This window comes from Thalassophryne amazonica, chromosome 18, assembly GCF_902500255.1.
Source record: "Thalassophryne amazonica chromosome 18, fThaAma1.1, whole genome shotgun sequence".
NCBI lineage: Eukaryota > Metazoa > Chordata > Actinopteri > Batrachoidiformes > Batrachoididae > Thalassophryne > Thalassophryne amazonica.
The window spans coordinates 24,670,768-24,697,457 of record NC_047120.1 but is presented as its reverse complement, the minus strand read 5'-3'; the positions used below and the strand labels follow the sequence as shown (position 1 = coordinate 24,697,457).

The 26,690-nt window shown below is 38.0% G+C and overlaps 2 protein-coding genes across 2 annotated transcripts in view; one reads left to right on the top strand and one right to left on the bottom strand.

The window, feature by feature from the left end:
* Positions 1-1,281: 1,281 nt before the first annotated feature.
* On the top strand, positions 1,282-14,492 carry ppifb (peptidylprolyl isomerase Fb). Its single transcript, XM_034194073.1, has 6 exons — positions 1,282-1,512; positions 3,893-3,923; positions 5,626-5,714; positions 5,798-5,894; positions 11,811-11,886; positions 14,234-14,492. Exons 1-6 carry the CDS (start codon positions 1,366-1,368, stop codon positions 14,367-14,369), a joined length of 576 nt encoding a protein of 191 aa, XP_034049964.1. The 5' UTR covers positions 1,282-1,365; the 3' UTR covers positions 14,370-14,492.
* Positions 14,493-16,778: 2,286 nt separating this feature from the next.
* LOC117531056 (zinc finger CCHC domain-containing protein 24-like) overlaps positions 16,779-26,690 on the bottom strand; it is a 45,982-nt gene continuing 36,070 nt past the window's right edge. The window contains exons 3-4 of the mRNA XM_034194072.1: positions 25,748-25,912; positions 16,779-17,831 (exon numbers count right to left, since the gene is read on the bottom strand). Of these exons, the coding sequence (XP_034049963.1) occupies positions 17,718-17,831; positions 25,748-25,912 (279 nt within the window). The 3' untranslated portion in view covers positions 16,779-17,717. The remainder of the gene's footprint in view (positions 17,832-25,747; positions 25,913-26,690) is intronic.

The following is a 26,690-nucleotide window of genomic DNA, read 5'->3' as shown; positions in this document are numbered from 1 at the left end:
TTGAACAAACTGCTTCCGGTTTTGCAAATAACTTTTAATCCAGTTCAGAGCCACCCCTCTGATCCCATACAGTTCCATCTTTTGAAATAATATATTGTGATCAATTGTGTAAAAAGCTGTTCTTAGGTCAATAAATAACCCTATTACTATTTCCCTTTGGTCCACATATTTATTGATCTCTTCTATTGAATCGAGCAATGCCAGTGTGTATGTAGAAAATGTTTTCAATCTTTGAGTTCAGCTCATGAAAAATGGGATCAAAGACAAAAGTGTTGCATTTATGTTTTTGTTCACTGTAGTCAACCCTTCAAGAGGCATTTTTTTGACAGGTGCAACTTATACTCCGGAAAAATATGGTAGGTCAGTGTTACCCATCCTTAGTAGGGTTTTGGTACATTCTAAATATATCAGTGATGTTAAAATGATAAACATTTCTTGGCCTGTTCAGGAAATATCACGTTTACCTCATTACATTACATTTTCAAAGTGATCGATAGCTCTTTGACTTATTCATGTGAAACCTGTACACGGAAGGTTCCCAACTGAATTAAATGACCTGGAAGTACCTTAATTGGGAACCATGATTAAAACTGAATTCTCTAAATGCTTTAGGAAAGGTGCTTCAGTGATTACTCTTGGATATCCTTTAGCGTAGGGTACAACTGAAAATCCTGTACGACATGAAAGGAAATAATGAAACACCAGTTTTTGCTTGCAGCAGTATATACACACCATGTGTAAGCATTTTTTTTAAATAAGAATTTTATTCAAACAATGCTAAACAGTCACCACAATATATGAACCAACACCATTAATCAAGAGAAATTACATCTAACATTTATAATAAGAAAAATCCCAAATAAATATTTCTGATTGTTCTGCAAAAACATATCAACCAATCACCACAATAGAAAAACTACAGAAAAAAGTCTTAATTAAATAATAATAACAGCAACAACAACAATAATAATACTAATAGTACACAGAAAAGTAAACAAATATTTAAATGGCTGGTCGAAAGAGAAAAGTAAATTATTAATTTTAGGGATTATTTATTTGTTGGTGTTGTTTACAGAAGTGTAAATGGGCAAATCCTTTAACAAACTCAAATGATTAAATTGAGCGACGTGTTAGAAACAATGACTGTACATTATTTTAGTAAATTTGAACTCGAGTGCGATTTGAAGGAAGCAACGTCGTCCGAGACACACTCCGGGCCAGAAGGTGGCGGTAGGGCTCTATTAAGCTAAATGCCAATATAATTCTGATACCGACGAAGTAAACGAGTAGGAAGAATTACTTCCGGGTGTATTCACGTGTTGTATTATTTTCGAGTGTTTTTGCTCCTTTTGGGTTTTAAACATCATGTTACTTTTATCAAACAGAATCAGGTTTTGTTCTCAGTTATTTACCGCTGTTCGTGTTTATAGCAGCACAGCCGCTATGAAAAATCCCAGAGTTTACTTTGACATTGCTGCAGATAACGAGCTTCTCGGCAGAGTGACCTTCGAGGTGAGACAACACGAGTTTATTATCAAATAAAATAAAACGGTGTTTTCACTGAGAGAACGCGTGTTCATTAAAATAAAAGAAAACGTTTTCACTGAGCTAACGTGTTAATAAAAGAGAAAAACTGTTTTTCACTTAGATAACACGTTTATTAAAAATAAAGTTTTCACAGAGAACACGAGTTTATTAAAAATAAAATAGTTTTTTTCATTGAGATAACACGTTTATTAAAAATAAAGTTTTCACAGAGAACACGAGTTTATTAAAAATAGTTTTTTTCATTGAGATAACACGAGTTTATTAAAAAATAAAATAAAGCGTTTTCACTGAGAGAACACGAGTTTATAAAAATGTTTTCACTAAGAGAACACATGTTTATTAAAATAAAAGAAAAAGTTTTAACTGAGATAGCGTTGATTAAAAAAGAGAAACTGTTTTTCACTTAGATAACACGTTTATTAAAAATAAAGTTTTCACAGAGAACACGAGTTTATTAAAAATAAAATAGTTTTTTTCATTGAGATAACACGAGTTTATTAAAAAATAAAATAAAGCGTTTTCACTGAGAACACGAGTTTATAAAAATGTTTTCACTAAGAGAACACATGTTTATTAAAATAAAAGAAAAAGTTTTAACTGAGATAGCGTTGATTAAAAAAGAGAAACTGTTTTTCACTTAGATAACACGTTTATTAATAAAATAAAAACAAAGTTTTCACAGAGAACACGAGTTTATTAAAAATAAAATAGTTTTTTTCACTGAGAGAACACGAGTTTATTAAAATAAAAGAAAGTTTTAATTGAGATAACGTTAATAAAAAAGAGAAACTGTTTTTCACTTAGATAACACGTTTATTAAAAATAAAATAAAAACAAAGTTTTCACTGAGAACACGGGTTTATTAAAAATTAAAAGTTTTTTTCACTGAGACCATGAGATTATAAAAAACTTGTTTTCAGTAAGAGAACACGTGTTTTTTAAAATAAAAGAAAAGGTTTTAATTGAGATAACGTTAATAAAAAAGAGAAACTGTTTTTCACTTAGATAACACGTTTATTAATAAAATAAAAACAAAGTTTTCACAGAGAACACAAGTTTATTAAAAATAAAAGTTTTTTTCACTGAGAGAACATGAGTTTATTAAAATAAAAGAAAAAGTTTTCACTGAGATAGCGTTGATTAAAAAAGAGAAACTGTTTTTCAGTTAACACGTTTATTAAAAATAAAATAAAAACAAAGTTTTCACTGAGAACACAGGTTTATTAAAAATAAAAGTTTTTTTCACTGAGAGACCATGAGATTATAAAAAACTTCTTTTCAGTAAGAGAACACGTGTTTTTTAAAATAAAAGAAAAAATTTTAATTGAGATAACGTTAATAAAAAAGAGAAACTGTTTTTCACTTAGATAACACGTTTATTAATAAAATAAAAACAGTTTTCACAGAGAACACGAGTTTATTAAAAATAAAATAGTTTTTTTTCACTGAGAGAACACGAGTTTATTAAAATAAAAGAAAAAGTTTTCACTGAGATAGCGTTGATTAAAAAAGAGAAACTGTTTTTCAGTTAGATAACACGTTTATTGAAAAATAAAAACAAAGTTTTCACTGAGAACACGGGTTTATTAAAAATAAAAGTTTTTTTCACTGAGAGACCATGAGATTATAAAAAACTTGTTTTCAGTAAGAGAACACGTGTTTTTTAAAATAAAAGAAAAAGTTTTAATTGAGATAACGTTAATAAAAAAGAGAAACTGTTTTTCACTTAGATAACACGTTTATTAATAAAATAAAAACAAAGTTTTCACAGAGAACACGAGTTTATTAAAAATAAAATAGTTTTTTTCACTGAGAGAACACGAGTTTATTAAAATAAAAGAAAAAGTTTTCACTGAGATAACATGTTAATAAAAAAGAGAAACTGTTTTTTACTTAGATAACACATTTATTGAAAAATAAAATAAAAAAATTCCCTGAGAACACGAGTTTATTAAAAATAAAATAGTATTTTCACTAAAAGAACACGTGTTTATTAAAATAAAAATGTTTTCATTGAGATACCATGTTTATAAAAAAGAACCTGTTTTCCACTTAGAGAACACATTTATTAAAAAATAAAATAAAAAACAGTGTTTTCACTAAGAGAACAAGTGCTTATTAAAATAAAAGGTTTTCACTGAGATTATGTGTTTTTATATATATACGAGTGTGTATATATATATATATATATATATATATATATATATATATATATATATATAAAATAAAGTTTTTTTTCACTGGGATAGCACGAGTTGATTAAAAATAAAATAAAGTGTTTTTACTGTGGCAGAGTAAAGTTTATCCTGATGTGAGACTTGACATTTGTCCTTTTCTCTCGCAGCTCAATGCAGCTGTTGTGCCAAAAACTGCAGGTAAATATACACCTAAGACCAGGGGAGACGTACAGGAACTATAGTCTAAAACCAGGGGAGACTGGTACAGGAACTATAGTCTAGAACCAGGGGAGACTGGTACAGGAACAATAGTCTAGAACCAGGGGAGACTGGTACAGGAGCAATTGTCTAAAACCAGGGGAGACTAGTACAGGAACTATGTCTGAAAATCATTGGAGCCTGCCTGGTACAGGAATTGTATCCTACAAACCAGGGGAGACTGGTACAGGAACAATAGTCTAAAACCAGGGAGAACTGCTACAGGAGCAATAGTCTAAAACCAGGGGAGACTGGTACAGGAACAATAGTCTAAAACCAGGGGAGACTGGTACAGGAACAGTAGTCTAAAACCGGGGAGACTGGTACAGGAACAGTAGTCTAAAACCAGGGGAGACTGGTACAGGAACAGTAGTCTGAAACCAGGGGAGACTGGTACAGGAGCAATAGTCTGAAACCAGGGGAGACTGGTACAGGAGCAATAGTCTGAAAACTGTGTTCTGAAAATGCACATAAATGAAGAGCATCACGTCTGTGCTGGAGACCCTGAACACTGAGGTATCGATTTATATGATGAATTATGAAAACTTACTGTCTGCAGTCAGTTTTAAGCAGAAACGAGGCGAAAATCAGTGACGCTTTGAAATGATGTAGGTGCAGTGAATGGAGCATCAGCAGCTTGTCTGGCTGCGGCTCTCTGTTCGCTTCCTCCGTCTTTTATGATGAAATAATGCTGAATTTATGTGGAAATGATTGTTGTACAAAAGCTTCAGATATCTGTTACTGAGACAGATGATGACTGGAGGCAGTTTGAAGCAGAAACGAGGCGATAATCAGTGAATCGATGCTGATGCTCCGAAATGACGCATGCGCAGTGAAGGCAGGGTAGACCGATTTTTAGGGTGGACCGTTCAGTTAACGACACCAGCCTTGGCTGGAAAAGTAAATGTGAGGTATCATTGTAAAGCGCTTTGACCACCTGTTTGATGGGAAGGCGCCATCGAAATGCAGTCGTTCTAATGATCAGTGTGAGCTTTTGTTCAGATCTCTGGTCACATTATTAATGGACATGTTACGGTAAACGAGACGTCGTGTTTGGTGCCAAGTTTTCTTCACCAAAAGACACAAACCCAAGTAATATTTGCACCAGTTTCTGGTGACAATCTTTCCAGCCTTTTTTGTTGTTATTTTATTCACACACACACACACACACACACACACACACACACACACACACACACACACACACACACACACACACACACACACACACACACACACACACACACACACACACACACACACACACACACACAGGAGCGAATTCAGTTCCCTGCTCTGATCTGATGGTGGTAGAACATGTGTTTATTTTTAACAACACCTCCATGTTTGACTTTTTTTTTTAAACTCCCGCCTTCGAGGACACTTTCCTTAAATTGTCAACACTAATTTTGTGCCTCGCATAATGGAAGTAAAACGGGCAAAAAGATTAAATTAATCAAACTGTGATAATTAACTGCTCTATTTCACACAGTACGACACAGCTGACATACGATAGAATAAAACCCGTTTCGGAGTCCCGCTCAGACTGAAGGTTAGGTTTGACACGTTTGCACGTCTCTCTTCTGTTGTATGTTTTGTAGCACAGTTGTGTTTTCAGCATGATGTGAAATGTGTGTCGTAGAAAACTTCCGAGCGCTGTGCACCGGGGAGCACGGCTTTGGTTACAAGGGGTCGACTTTCCACAGGGTCATTCCTCAGTTCATGTGCCAGGTAGGCTGTGGACCTGCTTTACCTTCTGTCTCTCAGCAGCACGTAGGACAGACTGAACACAGAGGTGCCTTCTGTGCGTGCAGGGCGGAGATTTCACAAACCACGACGGAACTGGAGGGAAATCAATCTACGGATGGCGCTTTCCTGATGAGAACTTCAAGCTGAAGCACACGGGAGCCGGTATAAGTCACACCCTGTACACTGATGACGACAGCGGAGAATCAAACGCTGCTGTCCATCATATTATCTGATTACAACGTTTGAGGAATGTTGGCGTTATCGGAATCATACTAGGAACTCAGTGAAGTCCCTTAAAAGTAGAACAGGGCTTATACTGGGAGCATGCAGTACACCGGTCAAAAGTTAAAGTTGCCCCAATTTTGATAAAAAAGTGATGCAAATTATTGTTTGAGCGAATAGGATGAGTTTTTACAATGTTGAATGCTTGGTCTCCAAAGTAAAGGTCAAACAAGCTCAATGTCCATTGGATTCTATGACATGTGACGTATGTCAACGAGTAACATGATAACATGACACATGGTGCAAACTATTCCTTTTTAAAACGCTATTAACTCAACTAATGAACACATGAAGATATAACGGTTGTGGAAATGTTTAATATGCGATTGTGTTGTGTGAACCAGCGGACCTTTGCGCGGCACACTTGTTCAAAACAGAACAAGCGTTAAACACAGCCACGGATTTGTTAAATGCAAAATGTGGAAATCTTTCATTCATGTAGTTTTTGCATCCAGATTTTTAAAGGAAATTTGAAAAATGAAGATCTTTGAGACTAAACTTTTGTTCAGATAAGTGCAAAACCAGTTTTTTAATCTACCTTTTACAATTTTATATGTTTGAGGGTTAATGTTGAACATCTTCAAAGTCCCGCAGTTCTGAGTGTTTTCTCAGACATTTTCCTTCTGTAAATATGATGTTGGCCAGATACTGCAGATTTGAGACCTCTGTGACATATGTAACACATACAGTACTGTTCAGAATAATAGTAGTGCTATGTGACTAAAAAGATTAATCCATGTTTTGAGTATATTTCTTATTGTTACATGGGAAACAAGGTACCAGTAGATTCAGTAGATTATCACAAATCCAACAAGACCAAGCATTCATGATATGCACACTCTTAAGGCTATGAAATTGGGCTATTAGTAAAAAGAAGTAGAAAAGGGGGTGTTCACAATAATAGTAGTGTGGCATTCGGTCAGTGAGTTCGTCAGTTTTGTGGAACAAACAGGTGTGAATCAGGTGTCCCCTATTTAAGGATGAAGCCAGCACCTGTTGAAGATGCTTTTCTCTTTGAAAGCCTGAGGAAAATGGGACGTTCAAGACATTGTCCAGAACATCACCGTAGTTTGATTAAAAAGTTGATTGGAGAGGGGAAAACATATACGCAGGTGCAAAAAATTATAGGCTATTCATCTACAGTGATCTCCAGTGCTTTAAAATGGACAAAAAAAACCAGAGACGCGTGGAAGAAAATGGAAAACAACCATTCAAATGGATAGAAGAATAACCAGAATGGCAAAGGTTCACCCATTGATCAGCTCCAGGATGATCAAAGACAGTCTGGAGTTACCTGTAAGTGCTGTGACAGTTAGGAGACGCCTGTGTGAAGCTAATTTATTTGCAAGAATCCCCCGCAAAGTCCCTCTGTTAAATAAAAGGCATGTGCAGAAGAGGCTACAATTTGCCAAAGAACACATCAACTGGCCTAAAGAGAAATGGAGGAATATTTTGTGGACTGATATTATAATATTTTGTGGGCCACAGACAGTTTGTGAGACGACCCCCAAACTCTGAATTCAAGCCACAGTTCACAACCCCTGGCAATAATTATGGACTCACCGGCCTCGGAGGATGTTCATTCAGTTGTTTAATTTTGTAGAAAAAAAGCAGATCACAGACATGAGACAAAACTAAAGTAATTTCAAATGGCAACTTTCTGGCTTTAAAAAACACTATAAGAAATCAAGAACAAAAAAATTGTGGCAGTCAGTAACGGTTACTTTTTTAGACCAAGCAGAGGGAAAAAAATATGGACTCACTCAATTCTGAGGAATAAATTATGGAATCACCCTGTAAATTTTCATCCCCAAAACTAACACCTGCATCAAATCAGATCTGCTCGTTAGTCTGCATCTAAAAAGGAGTGATCACACCTTGGAGAGCTGTTGCACCAAGTGGACTGGCATGAATCATGGCTCCAACACGAGAGATGTCAATTGAAACAAAGGAGAAGATTATCAAACTCTTAAAAGAGGGTAAATCATCACGCAATGTTGCAAAAGATGTTGGTTGTTCACAGTCAGCTGTGGCTAAACTCTGGACCAAATACAAACAACAAGGGAAGGTTGTTAAAGGCAAACATAGTGGTAGACCAAGGAAGACATCAAAGCGTCAAGACAGAAAACTGAAAATGCACAACAAAACAAATGAGGAACGAATGGGAGGAAACTGGAGTCAACGTCTGTGACCGAACTGAAAGAAACCGCCTAAAGGAAATGGGATTTACATACAGAAAAGCTAAACGAAAGCCATCATTAACACCTAAACAGAAAAAACAAGGTTACAATGGGCTAAGGAAAACCAATCATGGACTGTGGATGACTGGATGAAAGTCATATTCAGTGATGAATCTCCAATCTGCATTGGACAAGGTGATGATGCTGGAACTTTTGTTTGGTGCTATTCCAATGAGAATTATAAAGATGACTGCCTGAAGAGAACATGTAAATTTCCACAGTCATTGATGATATGGGGCTGCATGTCATGTAAAGGCACTGGGGAGATGGCTGTCATTACATCATCAATAAATGCACAAGTTTACGTTGATATTTTGGACACTTTTCTTATCCCATCAATTGAAAGGATGTTTGGGGATGATGACATCATTTTTCCAGATGATAATGCATCTTGCCATAGAGCAAAAACTGTGAAAACATTCCTTGCAAAAAGACACATAGGGTCAATGTCATGGCCTGCAAATAGTCCGGATCTTAATCCAATTGAATATCTTTGGTGGAAGTTGAAGAAAATGGTCCATGACAAGGCTCCAACCTGCAAAGCTGATCTGGCAACAGCAATCAGAGAAAGTTGGAGCCAGATTGATGAAGAGTACTGTTTGTCACTCATTAAGTCCATGCCTCAGAGACTGCAAGCTGTTATAAAAGCCAGAGGTGGTGCAACAAAATACTAGTGATGTGTTGGAGCGTTCTTTTGTTTTTCATGATTCCATAATTTTTTCCTCAAAATTGAGTGATTCCATATTTTTTTCACTCTGCTTGGTCTAAAAAAGTAACCGTTACTGATTGCCACAATTTTTTTTTTCTTGATTTCTTGTAGTGTTTTTTAAAGCCAGAAAGTTGACATTTGAAATGACTTTAGTTTTGTGTCATGTCTGTGATCTGCTTTTTTTCTAAAAAATTAAACAACTGAATGAACATCCTCCGAGGCTGGTGATTCCATAATTTTTGCCAGGGGTTGTGTGTGTATATATATATATATATATATATATATATATATATATATATATATATATATATATATATATATATATATATATATATATATATACTACACTTCTGTACTCCAATCACCTGGTTTTGCACAGCCCTATTCCATTATGTTATATTTATTTAACAGTGAATATAATTTTGTCTAACTGTTTGCATCTTTTTGAACTGTTTTTTCTTTTCTTATTGTTTATGCACCAATAACACCAGATCAAATTCCTTGTATGTGCGAACATACTTGGCAATAAATTCGGTTCTGATTTAAATAAGCTTGAAATGTCAAGGTCGCGGTTCAGAAATGCCTCGAATATAAGGATCACTATGGAAACGCGGGAGAGGTCACTTAAAGTGATATTTTTTTCTTTTTTCCTTTAATTGAGCCCTCAAATTAATAAAACAAGCACACATTTTCCTTTCGTTCAAAATGAACTCCATAATATGACCTAAACTGTCATACTCATGAGGGGGAGACGCTTCGCCCTCAGCATCCATTTTAATGTGCTTAAACTTCAGATGATGTCATGCTGGGTAGCTAGAGTTCTCTGTATATCCTTGTGCGCCCAAACCATGATGATACACTCTGACCAGATCCATTTCTAATGTGGAAATGTATTACACTGTCTCCTGGTTTGTTGGCTAATAGCCAACATTTATGTGTCAAGACAATATTGAGTGCACGTTTTACAAATTGTGGCCACGTTTAAGTAGATCATGCCCTTGTTTTACTCAAACGATGCTTAAAACGTGCGCACAATATAATAAAATGAGCGCACAATATAATAAAACATATGCACAGTATAATAAAACGTGCGCACATTCTCTCCTCATGCAAATCATTTTGCGATGACACTTCCAGGGCTCCGTAGATAACTGGTTCATTGAAATATTTCAATTTCAAAAGTTAATTTTGTTACAAAGTCCAATTGTGGCCCTCAAAAAAAACCCTTCTAGGTCTATAACCCAAACCAGGTTAGGGACCTCCACCATTAAAAACACACAAACAACAAAAAAAAAAAGCCTCTTCTAAAGAATTGAAGTTGAGACTTGAGTCACCCACATGGATGAGTGCGCTTTCACCGGCCGTCCCATTACTGTGCCTTATTGTGGAGCCCTGCTATTACACAGTACCCACCATGGGCATTTATAAGCTTTTGCTTCTGCCTACACCCTATCGGGGGCACATGGGTACATTGTTAAGTTGTTTTCTTTACACTTTTGTCTGTGTGTGGTGAATAAATTCATTCATTCATACACCACAGTTGCAAAATATACTCAACAAAAATATAAACGCAACACTTTTGATTTTGCTCCCATTTTGTATGAGATGAACTCAAAGATCTAAAACTTTTTCCACATACACAATATCACCATTTCCCTCAAATATTGTTCACAAACCAGTCGAAATCTGTGATAGTGAGCACTTCTCCTTTGCTGAGATAATCCATCCCACCTCACAGGTGTGCCATATCAAGATGCTGATTAGACACCATGATTAGTGCACAGGTGTGCCTTAGACTGCCCACAATAAAAGGCCACTCTGAAAGGTGCAGTTTTGTTTCATGGGGGGGGATACCAGTCAGTATCTGGTGTGACCACCATTTGCCTCATGCAGTGCAACACATCTCCTTTGCATCATCCATGAAGAGAACACCTCTCCAACGCGCCAAACTCCAGCGAATGTGAGCATTTGCCCACTCAAGTCGGTTACGACAACGAACTGGAGTCAGGTCGAGACCCCGATGAGGACGACGAGCATGCAGATGAGCTTCCCTGAGACGGTTTCTGACAGTTTGTGCAGAAATTCTTTGGTTATGCAAACCGATTGTTTCAGCAGCTGTCCGAGTGGCTGGTCTCAGACGATCTTGGAGGTGGACATGCTGGATGTGGAGGTCCTGGGCTGGTGTGGTTACACGTGGTCTGCAGTTGTGAGGCTGGTTGGATGTACTGCCAAATTCTCTGAAACGCCTTTGGAGACGACTTATGGTAGAGAAATGAACATTCAGTACACGAGCAACAGCTCTGGTTGACATTCCTGCTGTCAGCATGCCAATTGCACGCTCCCTCAAATCTTGTGACATCTGTGGCATTGTGCTGTGTGATAAAACTGCACCTTTCAGAGTGGCCTTTTATTGTGGACAGTCTAAGGCACACCTGTGCACTAATCATGGTGTCTAATCAGCATCTTGATATGGCACACCTGTGAGGTGGGATGGATTATCTCAGCAAAGGAGAAGTGCTCACTATCACAGATTTCGACTGGTTTGTGAACAATATTTGAGGGAAATGGTGATATTGTGTATGTGGAAAAAGTTTTAGATCTTTGAGTTCATCTCATACAAAATGGGAGCAAAACCAAAAGTGTTGCGTTTATATTTTTGTTGAGTGTAGTTTAACTCACGAAGCAAAGGGTTTATTTTCTTTCATTTTCTAACATCCTATTTTCTCCACCAGTGGGCAACATTATGCTGACTACTGAAGGACATGAAAATGATTATAACTTCCATGTTTCTTGTCATTGTGATTGAAATATTCCTGGTATTTTTTCTTTTTAATTGCTTTATTCCAGGTATCTTGTCCATGGCCAATGCTGGGCCACACACCAACGGCTCTCAGTTCTTCATCTGCACTGGGAAAACAGAATGGTACGTACCAGCAAACTCAGCGTACCAGGTGACATTTAGCAGTGACTGAGTGCATGTACCCAGCAGCAGGTGGTCCATAGAAACATAGAGATTCATCCAGTTCATGTCTGGGAATTTGAAATTTTGTGCTCAATATCAAAATTCAAGTGTACAAATACTACACGAAATTCTACTCAAACGCATAAAACGAGGCCCAGATTAGGAACATTGTTAATGCAGATTTTTATGCAAATTATTGGTTGAGCTAATAGGGTTTTAAAAAAGGTACAGTTTACACCATTTGACGTGCTTAGTTATCACGGGTGACATGTTCATAGACTCCAGGGGGTGTTGACCTTGTCTCCTTTGGAGACTTGAGCATAGCGGATGGCTCTGTGGATAAGGAGGCGGCTTGTCAGTATGTAGACTTGGGTTCAAATCCTGCTTGTACTATCTGTCTGTGTCCTTGGACAAAACACTTAATCTGCGTTGTCTCGGTCCAACCAGCTATAAAATGGCTGGGATGTAATCTGTGATGGACAAGAAACCGGAGATATGCAATGAAAAAGTGGACCTCTGGGACTATAAGGATTTACTTTTGGAAACTAGATCCCAACTGAGAACCCAATACTGACCCAATACATTCGGCCAATATGAACTACTTCCAGATGAACCATATTGGCGCATGTAACAGCCAAAAAATGACAGTTAAAAAGAAGCAGAGACACAGAACATCAGTTGTGGGATGCCATAATTTCTATTTCAACATGGTCCACGTTATTGACATGTTAATTTTTAATAGTGCATCAAAAAGTTCCCAAGCATTCATTATTGACTATGGAATGTCTGGTGACTATAAATTTTGATACAGTTTATTATGAATTTTCATTCATGGCCAAGATTTTAAACAAGTAAAGGTATAAATGAGCATTTTTTTTATCCACATAAAAACATCTTTTCATTTGTTAAAGTTCACCAGAATAGCTCCTTTAAAGTGTCAAAAATTCCTAATTTTCCCCTCGCCCTAACCCCAGTCACCCACCAGTCTTTTTCCTTCCAGAATGATCTCATTCCTGTTATTCCAAAATATTAACCTAAAAGTGTGCAGATCCACAGTTGTATTTGGAGCGCTGTTGCTGTATTTAGTCTGCCTCAGTGCAACCAAGGTAATTATAGAAGTTGATGTTTTATACAAATTTGTAAGATTTCACAGATGGGATCTACTGCCTACAATGATTTTAAATCTCTACAGGGTGATGTTTCATGAGATGACATCAGTTCTGTGAAATCAAACAAAATTAATATTAAAATATTGAAGGCGGTCTGTTACGATGGTCAGAGGATTAAAAAAACATAAGCTGTAAGCACACGAACCTCAACCAATGTGGATTTTTTTACTACTATTGACATTATGTAGAACATTGAATCACATGAAATATAAAATTTGCCCCGTATTTAACTTATGGGAAATTGTGCTCAAGTTGTGACTCTTTGAACAGATTTTTTTGAAATCTTACATTATTTTATTCCACATTTTATTGCATTGGCCAATTTATGTCTCAGAAAATGGCCCATTACTTCAGGCACTGAGGGGCCATTAGCCCATATCACTCTTGAAGTATGAGTAATTATGTCAGCAAAACAAGTTTAAGTTCATATCACAATATGTTACCTTGGTGAGGACTCATTGCAAGAACTACAAAAATATCTTAATGCATGTTAGCAGAAACCTTAGTTTATGCCATGTGTTGTTGTGGGGAAAAAATATATTGGTTGATATATTGGCATCAGTTAAGTACATTTTATTTCCAGGGTAGCAGGTTCCCGATTCAAGGCCACTCTCCATGTAATGTGGAGTTGTTTCAGGAAGGGCATCGGGTGTAAATCTTGTGCCCAATCACCATGCAGATCCACCTCTGATCTGCTGTGACATCCCTGAGTGAAATAAGGGAGAAGCCAAAGGAACTTACTATATATTGGTATATCTAGTCCAGTCGAAGATTCAAGCTTCTCTACTATGGAAACCACCTGGACAACTGAGAGCCTTCACAGAAACATCCGGTTTTAGAATCATCATCAAATATGGAAATCGATACCACTTTTAAAAATCCTGTATCATTTAGGCTCTATTGGAGACCAGCAGCACAGTCAGAACTACTCCATTTATTAAACCTTTTGGCTCAAACAATAATTTGCCTTCTTCAAGCTGAGCACTAATGGGGACTGAAGGATTCAGCCGTGGTTCTGGTACTGCTGGCCCAGCATAGTTCTTGTTTGATTAATGGTTTAGAAACGTGATCACAGTGCAGCTCTCCGTGCTGCAGAGGGACGTTGACTCGGATAACAAACCTCTGCTTTCTCCATTCAGGCTGGATGGGAAGCATGTCGTATTTGGCAGTGTCGTGGACGGAATGGAAGTCATCACAAAAGTGGAGACTCTGGGTTCCCGGTCTGGACGCACCTCCAAGAAGATCACCATCATGGACTGTGGAGAGCTGGATTAGACTTCATTGTCCGGCTCTCCTGCTAACATTCTACCGCTCACAGTCGGCACAGAATAAACTGTGTCGGGCTTCTAAATGTGAACCTGTTATAAAATAACTGTGGTTGTGTTAAAATGAGAAACATCAATAAATGTGTGTTGAAAAGTTGCACAAAATGGCAATAAATGTATTTTTCATAATATCTGATCTGGTTTTGCCATCTGTTTTACACTAAGTCTAATGTGACACACATTTCCCACAATCCCCAGAGTGAGTGAGTGGTTGAAATGAAGCCACAGTCAGAGGTGTGTCCGTTCATCGGGTGGGGGGGAGTGAATTTGATGTTTCTAACCAAAACAAATGTGTTTGTTTGAGAGGAGTTGAATGTTTCACTTTGTACTTTCTGGTCTGATGTCAAAAAAATGTCTCTTGTTTTAACTCCTGAACTCTTGCAGATGGTCCAAAGTACTGATGGATCATTATATTTACACACACACACACACACCACTGCAAATAAAAGTTTAGGGTTTATATGTATAAGAATCACTAAATGGAAAACCTAAATATTTTGCATATGCTAGACCATGGGCTGTGTACTGTTTAAAAAAAAAGAAAGAAAAAAAACATTAACTGAATGTCATCTTCAGATGTTTATTTTTAGTTTTCAGCAAAATACCAGCTGTTTAAAATGTCAGCTGATAATATTTCAGAATTGTAATTTTCTGCAGGTCTTTTGTTCTATATATTTATGAGGAAACTGTGATTTGCATCGAGACGTGATCGAGGTGTCCCGTTAGCCTTCAGGGGAACCAGAGAATGAAGTTGTGGTTGAAGGAATGTGGTTCCAGTCCAATGTTTTCAGGAGATAACCAGCCTATTGAAGACAATATATACTGGGGAATTATACCTGTTGGCACCTCAGTGCAGAGGTTGACCAGTTCATTTTGGGTATTTAGTTCTGTCGTCTAACAGGCCTCACTCACGGTATGTCGCAGTGAGTGGCAGGTTGCAGTCGTGCCGCAGGTATCTGGTAGGTTTGTGGAAGTACGGACGTGGTACTTGTCACGTGCAGGCTGCATGACTATCATACAAGAGGTGCTGGGAATATTGCGCCATCAGCCCCGTGCCAAATGTATGTCAGAAGCACGTCATCAGCGCCTGCAGACTGCATGACTTGCAAATCACCACCCCCATAAGCCAGGAGTCCATCTAAAAGGAGGCCCTGTGCCGCCTCGTGTTCGGACGTCTGTGTTCCAGTGTTTTGCACAGCCGCTATCACTTCATACCTTTCTTCAGCTTCTGTCATCTACCTGTTGAGGTCCAACACCCTCAGACGTTGCAGCGGTATGGCGACAGCCATTGGCGCTGTCAGCCGTAATGCCGGATGCACTGCGTACATTTATTTCACTGCTTTTTTTTTGTGAAAGTCATTCAGTATTACAACAATAAAAACAGCTTGTGTGGTTGTCACATGACAGATCCTTTTGATTCAAGCCTTGAGGCTGCGCCGCTGTCCAAGTTGAGTGAAAATGCCTGTTGTGAGTCTGTACTGCATTCGCAGCACTCATCACCACAAAGGTCACGTGATCACATCTCCTTTCTCTCCTTTTTAAATTAAAACCCCTTGCTTCACTTTTTTGGGAGGGTGGAGCAGGGGTGGGGGGTTCCTATTCTGTACTATGTACTATATAATCCTGACAGCGCCCTCTTCCCTTTTTCATTGTTACACGAGTTTCCCAATATGTATGTATACCTGGAGTCTTGCCACACATAAAGATGGAAGGTGAGATGCACTTCTGTCTTGTGGGCTGCACACATAGCAAGTGTGGAGTACTTGTATTTGTACTCCTGAAGTACAATGTACAATGACTGCATCACTCGTGTGTCTTAACTGCCATCGCAGATCCTCTACTAGCTGTGATCCTGACGCGTCAGGTGTACGGTGGCCGTACAGGCCGCATATGTGCTGTATGCATTTGTTGATTTTTCACTGAATCCCTAGAATTAACAAATGCAAATTCTACAGATTCAGGACCCATAAACACCTGACAAAGTAAAACCCCGCTTTCAGTCAATGGCAGTCTGTTTCAGAGAGGTCTTGGTGGAGTCCCACTCAGACCTTCTGCGTTACCTCCCCACATACAATGAAAGATTCAATTATCTCAGCAGTAACTTCCATGTCTGTAGTAGTTTGACTTATGAGGTCAAAAAGCCTCTACGTGCAATCTGCGATCTACAGCACTGAAGACGCGCATGTGATGTCCCTGTTTCAACCACGTTTTGGCCATTTTTCACCCTGTAGACTGCCCGTATCAGCACATATGACGGGTTGTGAGTGAGGCTTAAAATGTGTAACATACAATGTCTTTATTTTGAGATTATCAATGGTCCTCTATCAGAATTACAGAAACGAGAGAAAACAGCAACTTGAGTGTCTAAAATCGGTTTTAATATAAGGCACTTCAGGACATCTTGTTTATGGCATCGGCACAACTAGAAGTACCCTGCCCCAACTTCCAATTTATATTAATAAAAACAATTCTATGTCTCAATAACAGGTCCTACAATGTGTAATAGTTCATGTTCATTACTTTGTGAATGTGATCGTAACATCTGTACTTAGAAAATAAGGCACATAAAAAGGTGTTTGTCACATCCTACTTGTTTTCACTTTCCATCACAATTCCAGTTTCACAAACTTTCAACGTGCTCAACCGTTTGGTCTTTGGTACATTTTTAGTCTAACCCCCACTAGAATCAGAAATTATGCAAACAACAATTTATAAGTAACGAAGCACTTTGTATACAAAGAAAAATAGTTTGTCGAATATTTTCCTTTAGGTAGTATAACTCCTTAAAACATTAAAAAATATGTACCATCTGGTATTGATAAATGATAATTCAACTTATAATGCAGATACAGGTGACTAATATATGTCCTAGGTAAAGACTTTCATATTTTATACAGAAACAAAAATCATGAAACGCAACTTAACTTATTTCTGGAATATACAAATGTGTAAAAACAATACATTTTAAACTTCTCTTATCACAGGATAGACTTTGTTCCAATATGTTGGACACGGGAAAAAGGCAAACTTACGTTTTCACAGTCGGTAATGTTGAAGATTCATAACAAAGACTTCAAATGAATATTCACATAATAAAATCAGCCCAAGTTACAATAACTGCAAATACAAAGCATTCGTTTCCACTGAGACACTTTACAAATTTTCTGCCGCAATGAGCCTCTAATACTGAATATCACAGAGAATACTTTATAAACTATTAGCATTACAGTACAAGTTGTATGTTTTTAGTCATTAAAACAGAACTTTCCTTTGGCTTATGGAAGGCGGGGCGGGGCCGTTATTGCACGCGGCGACAGTAGTAGCCGAGAACTTTGCATTTTTCACACAGGTGCTGTGGATGCTCTTTGCTCTGGTCCGACACGTCCAAACCATCTGGTTTCTCCAGAGGTCGCTGAAAACAAAGGTGCAGTTAGCCGACACCCACTCACACTGTACAACAAACAGAAGAACAGTCTGCTAAACCGATGTGTCTAAACTAGGACTCTAACCAGGTTTAAGATAAGACTTTATTGATCTCACAGTGGAGAAATTCACATGTTAAGTCAGCTCTTAAAAAACACACAAGATGGGTGCGAGTAGAGGAAAATGTGCATCAAACAGCGTGTGCAAAGCAATAATAATACTTGTAACAATACAATAAAATAAGAAAATGAAGTAGAAATAGAATATATATACGAGGGCTGTCAATAAAGTTACGGTCCTTTTTATTTTTTTCAAAAACTATATGGATTTCATTCATATGTTTTTACGTCAGACATGCATGAACCCTCGTGCGCATGCGTGAGTTTTTCCACGCCTGTCGGTGACGTCATTCGCCTGTGAGCACTCCTTGTGGGAGGAGTCGTCCAGCCCCTCGTCGGAATTCCTTTGTCTGAGAAGTTGCTGAGAGACTGGCGCGTTGTTTGATCAAAATTTTTTCTAAACCTGTGAGACACATCGAAGTGGACACGGTTCGAAAAATTAAGCTGGTTTTCAGTGAAAATTTTAACGGCTGATGAGAGATTTTGAGGTGATTCTGTCGCTTTAAGGACTTTTCACGGTGCGAGACGTTGCGCAGCGCTCTCAGGCGGCGTCATCAGCCTGTTCAAGCTGAAAACCTCCACATTTCAGGCTCTATTGATCCAGGACGTCGTGAGAGAACAGAGAAGTTTCAGAAGAAGTCGGTTTCAGCATTTTAGTCGGTTATTCCACTGTTAAAGGAGATTTTTTTAATGAAAGACGTGCGGACGGGTCCGCGCGTCGGGACACAGCCGACGCGACGCTCCGCCACAGGAAAAACACCTCTGTTGAAAGCCTTAAGGACAAGTTGGAACATGTCCAGCCTGTTAAACAATTTCTCATATACTCACTCCACTGAAAGCCATCAAAAGCCGCCTGGATTTTACAAATGGTTATCAACATTATCAAGACATTATCTTAGGAATGTACAACAAAATCAACAGAAATAAGCATTCATTTGTCTGTGGAGATTTCAATATAGATTTTTTAAACCCTCACAATCATCCACAAATTACCTCATTTATAAACACCTTGTACTGTTTAGGACTGTTTCCAACCATCATTCATCCTAGCAGAATAACTATGGACTCAACAACTCTCATTGACAATATTTTAACTAACGTTATATCCGGTAATCTTAGTGGGGGACTACTGGTCAGTGATATCAGTAATCACTTGCCAGTTTTCTCAGTCTTTGCATTGGAGGGTTGTTGTAAGTATCGAAGCAATATCAAATTCATGAGTAGAAAAGTAACACCTGAAACAATTGATAATTTAAGGGAGGATTTATCAAGTCAGAATTGGTCAGATGTTTTTGTTGATGATGTTGACAGGTCATATGATGCTTTCATTTCCATTTTTTCCAGTTTGTATAATAAACACTGTCCATTTGTTGACAAAATATATAGAAATCAATATAGCAACAAACCATGGATAACTAAGGGACTTCAGAGGGCATGTAAAAAGAAAAACGTACTATATAAACAATTCATAAAACTACGAACTAAGGAAGCTGAAAGTAAGTATAAAACATATAAGAATAAGTTAATCAATATCATGAGACTCAGTAAAAAAACATATTATAATGAGTTACTTGTCAAAAATAGAAATAACATCAAAAACACATGGAACATATTAAATGAAATAGTAAAAAAGAATAGAGTAACTAGAGATTATCCTTCATTTTTTCAGAGTAACAACTACATCACGATTGATAACGACGAGTCTATTGCTGAACACTTTAATGAATACTTCGTTAATGTGGGTAAAAATCTTGCCAGTAAGATTGACTCATCAACTAATAACTTCTGGGTAAATAATTCAACGTTTAACAAATCTGTTTCAATGTTCATTGGTGGTACTCATGAAAGGGAAATACTTGATCTGGTTCATGGTTCAAAAAGTAAGAAATCGACTGATTTTAATAATTTGGATATGGCTTTATTAAAAAAAGTTATTGATTGTATAGTAAAACCGTTCAATTATATTTGCAATATGTCACTAAGTACTGGTAAATTTCCTTCTCAAATGAAAATAGCCAAAGTAATTCCTCTGTTTAAAACTGGTGACAAACACACATTTTCTAATTATAGACCTATATCACTCCTGCCACAATTTTCCAAAATTTTGGAAAAAATATTTGCTAAAAGATTAAATGATTATTTACTGAAGCATAACATCATTTGTGAAGAACAATATGGATTCAGAAGGTCTCGAACTACATCACATGCTTTGATGGACTTTGTGGAAAGTATAGCAACTGCAATTGACAATAAACAATACACAATAGGTGTTTTTTTTTTTTTTGATTTACAGAAAGCGTTTGACACAATTAACCATGGAATACTATTAAGTAAACTGCAGAAATATGGAATCAGAGGTCTGGCATATGAATGGATAGCTAGTTATTTACAAGGCAGATTTCAGTATGTTCAATTCAATAACACAAATTCTGAACTCAGGGATGTCACATGTGCGGTGCCGCAGGGCTCAGTGCTGGGTCCTTTGTTGTTTTATAATCTATATAAATGATATAAGTTGGGTGTCGAGTTCACTGAGATGTGTCCTTTTTGCGGATGATACAACTGTGTTCTGTAGCGGTGAAAATCTTGAACAGCTTCTGGACATAGTGGAGAAAGAACTGGAAAAATTTAAGGTTTGGTTTGACGCTAATAAGTTGTCACTCAACCTTGGGAAAACTAAATGTATTATATTTGGAAATAAACAGGCACCCAAATGTAAAAATTTAACTATAAACAATAAGGAAATTGAGTTAGTAACAGAGAATAAATTTTTAGGTGTTATAATTGATAATAAACTTAGCTGGAAACCACATATAAATTATGTGAAATCAAAATGGTCAAAAACTATAGCCATTTTGTATAAAGCCAAAGACCTACTGCCGCAAGAAGGGTTACTTACTTTATATCATTCTCTGATGGTACCATATATGACATATTGTGTTGAGTCATGGGGAAACACTTACAAATCAAATACCAATCCAATATTCCTTTTGCAAAAACGAGCCATACGAATCATCTGCAATAAACAATATCGTGAACCAACTCATTCTCTATTTGTGTCTTTAAATTTATTAAAATTCATTGATTTGGTCGATTACATTACAATTCAAACTTTATTTCGAGCGAAAAACCAAGCCTTACCGAGACATGTCCAGAGTCTGTTCCGATTGAGGGAATCCAGATATAGTTTAAGAGGTTGTGCAATTTTTATGAAACCACCAGTAAGAACAAATGTAAAGGGTTTTTGTGTGTCTGTGGTTGGGGTGAGGAAATGGAACAAATGTTCAACAGAGGTTAGAATGAGTAGTACCTTAGTGAGATTTAAGAAACTACTCAAAAAGAACATTATGTCTAAGTATCATAAAGAAGCAAATATAATTTGATTTATATGGAATGTTCAATTTATAAGTGGGACTTATTGTATATTTGAATGTGTGGGTATGTATATGCGTATGTAGATATATAGATATGGGTAGGTGTATATGTATATAAGTGACTGTGTATATGTATGTATATATTTATGTTTGTAAAGTATATACGTATGTATATAGGTATATGTGGCACAGCCCAAGCAGAGGGTCACCCCCAAGAGCCTGGTCTGCTTGAGGTTTCTTCCTTATAGGGAGTTTTTCCTCACCACAGTTGTCTAGTGCTTGCTCTGGGGGTTGGTAAGGTTAGTCCTTACTGGTGTAAAGTGCCTTGATTCGACTTTCTTATGATCTGGTACTATATAAATATAATTATAAGTGAATAGTATATTGATGTGTATGTCTGTGTGTCGACATGTAGTAGTGAATTTATATTTATGTAAATATGACTGATTAGAATTGTTGGACTTGTACTAGCAGGGGTGGGCGCTAATAAGCTTTGCTTCAGCCCACACCCTTTCGGACTCACTAGTTTTGTCTGTGTTTGTTTGTGGAATTGTTCATTTTTTTTCTATTTGAATATTTTGTGTGCCGAATTAAAAAAACTTTGTCAAACACGGAGGTGTTTTTCCTGTGCCGCCGCACCGCGTCGGCTGCGTCCCGACGCGCGGATCCGTCCGCACGTCTTTCATTAAAAAAATCTCCTTTAACAGTGGAATATCCGGATAAAATGCTGAAACCGACTTCTTCTGAAACTTCTCTGTTCTCTCACGACGTCCTGGATCAATAGAGCCTGAAATGTGGAGGTTTTCAGCTTGAACAGGCTGATGACGCCGCCTGAGAGCGCTGAGCGACGTCTCACACCGTGAAAAGTCCTTAAAGCGACAGAATCACCTCAAAATCTCTCATCAGCTGTTAAAATTTTCACTGAAAACCAGCTTAATTTTTCGAACCGTGTCCACTTCGATGTGTCTCACAGGTTTAGAAAAAATTTTGATCAAACAAAGCGCCAGTCTCTCAACAACTTCTCAGACAAAGGAATTCCGACGAGGGGCTGGATGACTCCTCCCACAAGGAGTGCTCACAGGCGAATGACGTCACCGACAGGCGTGGAAAAAACTCACGCATGCGCACGAGGGTTCAAGCATGTCTGACGTAAAAACATATGAATGAAATCCATATAGTTTTTGAAAAAAATAAGGACAGTTACTTTATTGACAGCCCTCGTATATATATGTATGTATATATATATATATATATATATATATATATATATATATATATATATATATATATATATATATATATATATACACACACACACACACACACACACGATGGTTTAGGTGGTGGCCAAGCGGTTAGTGTGCTTGTTTTCAGAGCAGGAGCTTCCTGGTTCAAGACCACCAATGTTGATGTCTATTCTCCATGAAATGCAGAGTTGTGTCAGTAAAGGTTTTGTGCCAAATTAACATGCAGATCCACATCGTATCTGCAGTGGTGACCCCGAGTGGAAAAAAGGGGAAGCCAAATGAACTTACTGCATCAGAGGCACAATGAGAATAAATAACAAGTGTGCACTTCAAGGTTTTGTCCTTGGGCAAGGCACACTGGGTAAATGGGTACCAACTTCCCTCCCTGTCACGCTATGGGATCCGGGGATAAACACTGTGAGTTTCAGGGTCCGTATAGGACTGAATCCAGAACAGATCTGAATTGTTATACTGTCACCCCAACCTTGGACCATGATCCACGACCACCTGACAAAGTAAAATCATGCTTTCGGTAAATGACAGTCTGTTTCCAAGAGGTCTTGGTGTAGTCCCACTCAGACCTTCTGCATCATTTCACCACTTACAATGAATGTCCAGCTGGGAAAACGAGCCGGATTCATGCCTGTAGTCACCTTGGAGACCCGGTGGGTTTACCTCAACACAGGTAAATTAAAGAAGACCAGGAAACCGGAACGGACCGCTCACTCCACCCGATCCAATGGACCCAGGCGGTTTTTGCTGTCAGTGATGCAAAGTGGCTTTCTTTGTTTAATTTTCTTAATAATAATAATTTGTGAACCCAAAATTCACCGCTAAATTCCAACCAGGTTTATTCTTATTAAATTTCTATACTTCGTTCTTTTATTTCTCTTACTTTCCATGTCTCATCTTCAACATATCATCTCAGGAATAAAACTATGAATCATTATTCATATTTTCAAAATCTCAGTCATGTGTGTTTGTACCCGTACATGTGTAAATAAAGGTGTAAATATTATGCCAGTTGTTTTTCTTGTGTCCAGTTGAAGACAGATGTTTACGTAACCAGAACTTATGACTTTCAGATCAAAGGTGGACTAATATCGATTATAACATGATCAAGTTCCATGCTCACATGGTTGTGCTGAAGGTTTTAACCACATCAAAGGTGGTAAATTCATTTTTGGCCAGTGGTCTAATCTGTTTTCACTGAGTCACTGGACGAGGGGTGAGTGGTAGGTTTTGAGCCTGACCCAGAAAATGTAGGGTCATGGTTCTCCATCTTTTGCATTCTCAGAAACCAGTATTTCTCAACACTGCAACCAGTGTAGCGGATATAAGTTAAAACAAAATTTGGATTAAATTTTAAATTTAATTAAATACCTCAAATGGGGCACCACCTGCTTAGAAGCAGGAAACGTACGGTGCATCCAGAAAGTATTCACAGCTCTTCACTTTTTCCAGATTTTGTCCAAAATGGAGTAAATTAATTTTCTTCCCTCAAATTTCTACCCCCAACACCCCATAATGACAATATGAAAGATATTTTTTTGAAATTTTGCAAATTTATTAAAAATAAAACACTAAGAAATCACGTGTACATAAGTATTCACACCCTTTGCTCAATACTTTGTTGATGCACCTTTGGCAGCAATTACAGCCTCAAGTCTTCTTGAATATGATGCCACAAGCTTGGTGCACCTATCTTTGGGCAGTTTTGTCCATTCCTCTTTGCAGCACTTTTCAAGCTCCATCAGGTTGGATGGGGAGCGTCGGTGCACAGCCATTTTCAGATCTTTCCAGAGATGTTCAATCAGATTCAGGTCTGGGCTCTGGCTGGGCCACTCAAGGACATTCACAGAGTTGTCCTGAAGCCACTCCTTTGATATCTTGGCTGTGTGTTTAGGGTCATTGTCCTGCTGAAAGATAAACCGTCGCCCCAGTCTGAGATCAAGAGCACTCTGGAGCAGGTCTTCATCCAGGATGTCTCTGTACATTGCTGCATTCATCTTTCCCTCAATCCTGACTAGTCTCTCAGTTCCTGCTGCTGAAAAACATCCCCACAGCATGATGCTGCCACCACCATGCTTCACTGTAGGGATGGTGTCTGTTTTCTCCAAACATGACGCCTGGCATTCACACCAAAAAGTTCAATCTTTGTCTCATCAGGCCAAAGAATTTTGTTTCTCATAGTCTGAGAGTCCTTCAGGTGCCTTTTGGCAAACCATGTGCCTTTTACTAAGGAGTGGCTTCCGTCTGGCCACTCTACCATACAGGCCTGATTGGTGGATTGCTGCAGAGATGGTTGTCCTTCTGGAAGGTTCTCCTCTCTCCACAGAGGAATGCTTGGAGCTCTGACAGAGTGGCCATTGGGTTCTTGGTCACCTCCCTGACTAAGGCCCTTCTCCCCCAATCACTCAGTTTAGACGGGTGGCCAACTCGAGGAAGAGTCCTGGTGGATCCAAACTTCTTCCATTTATGGATAATGAAGGCCACTGTGCTCATTGGGACCTTCAAAGTAGCAGAAATGTTTCTGTACCCTTCCCCAGATTTGTGCTTCGAGACAATCCTGTCTCAGAGGTCTACAGACAACTGTGGGACCTTATATGTAGACAGGTATGTGCCTTTCCAAACATGTCCAATCAACCAAATTTACCACAGGTGGACTCCAATTGAGCTGGAGAAACGTCTCAAGGATGATCACTGGAAACAGGATGCACCTGAGCTCAATTTTGAGCTTCATGACGAAGGCTGTGAATACTTACAGTATGTAGATGTGATTTCTTAGGATTTTTTTGTTTGTTTGTTTGTTTGCTTGTTTTAATAAATTTCCAAAAATCTTAAAAAATGTTTTTCACATGAATGAATTTCATCCTTTTGGAATAAGGCTGTAACATAAAAAAATGTGGGGAAAGTACTGTGAATACTTTCCAAATGCACTGTAATGTTAAGTTCAATACTAATCAGTCTTTGATCTGAAAGTTATAAGTTCTGGATATGATTGATTAAACACTTTTCTTCAACTGGACACAAGCAAACACAGCCCATCGTACCTCTAAATCAGAACATTTCCACCAGAACCAAACTGGTTTTGGAACACAGTTGGTCACTGTTCTAATTTAGGTTGGTGAACCAGAATGAAACATCAGGGATTAGAAAAGTTACCTGTTTGTGAGGGTAAACGTTGATATGGCACTTAATACATTCTTGTCCCATGTTGGCCCAAGAGTTGCCGCTCATCCATTTTCTCTTGCATTTTGGACATTTGTATTCACCAAAACATCTTTTCTTTCCCTGATATGGGGTCAGGCCTTCACCTTTGGGTCGAGCCTGAAAAAGAAATTTCACTCAGTCATTAACATCAACATCCTCAAGATTATTGCATGTACTTGACAGCTTGGGTTTAGAAGTTGTTTGGATAATTTACTGACATCAACTTTTGACCGTAGGCACTTAATGGACTGTTTTTGTCTGTAATTCAATTCCATTTATTTTTAGCCCCAAAATCATCAGTAACCTCAAAGTGCTTCAGACAAGTAAGATCAGAGGTCATCAACTCTGCTCTTGGAGATCATCTAACCTGCATGTTTTCCAATTCCCACTGCTCCACTCATGTCTAATTAACGAAGTCAGGTGGCCCAGCCAATGAAAACCTTGGAAATACCAGCGTTGACAAATCAGCTATGGCTGCAACATGGAAAACATGCAGAGGAGGTGATCTCCAGGAACAGCATTGAAGACCTCTGATCTAGACCAAGCACACTGGTGACATTAATAGACAAGCAGTAATTTATAAACAGCAACGTTTCAGCTGAGACAACCCACTATAACTCAAAGTGCACAACAACAAGATGAAGAACAGATCAGAGTGTGTGGAGAGTCTGACGGGCCATTGATGCAGGATCTCACATAGTGGTTCGTTCTCAAACCTTTACACCAACTGAACTTCTTCCTGGTCTTCAAAACATTTTGCCAATCTTCCAAATACCTGCCAATTTTAAATAAAATTCTTGTAAAGACTACATATTGATACAAGATCTCAGTCACAAAGCAGATTTACGCCCCCAAATCAGAAAAAGTTGGGACGGTACAGAAAATACAAACTGGA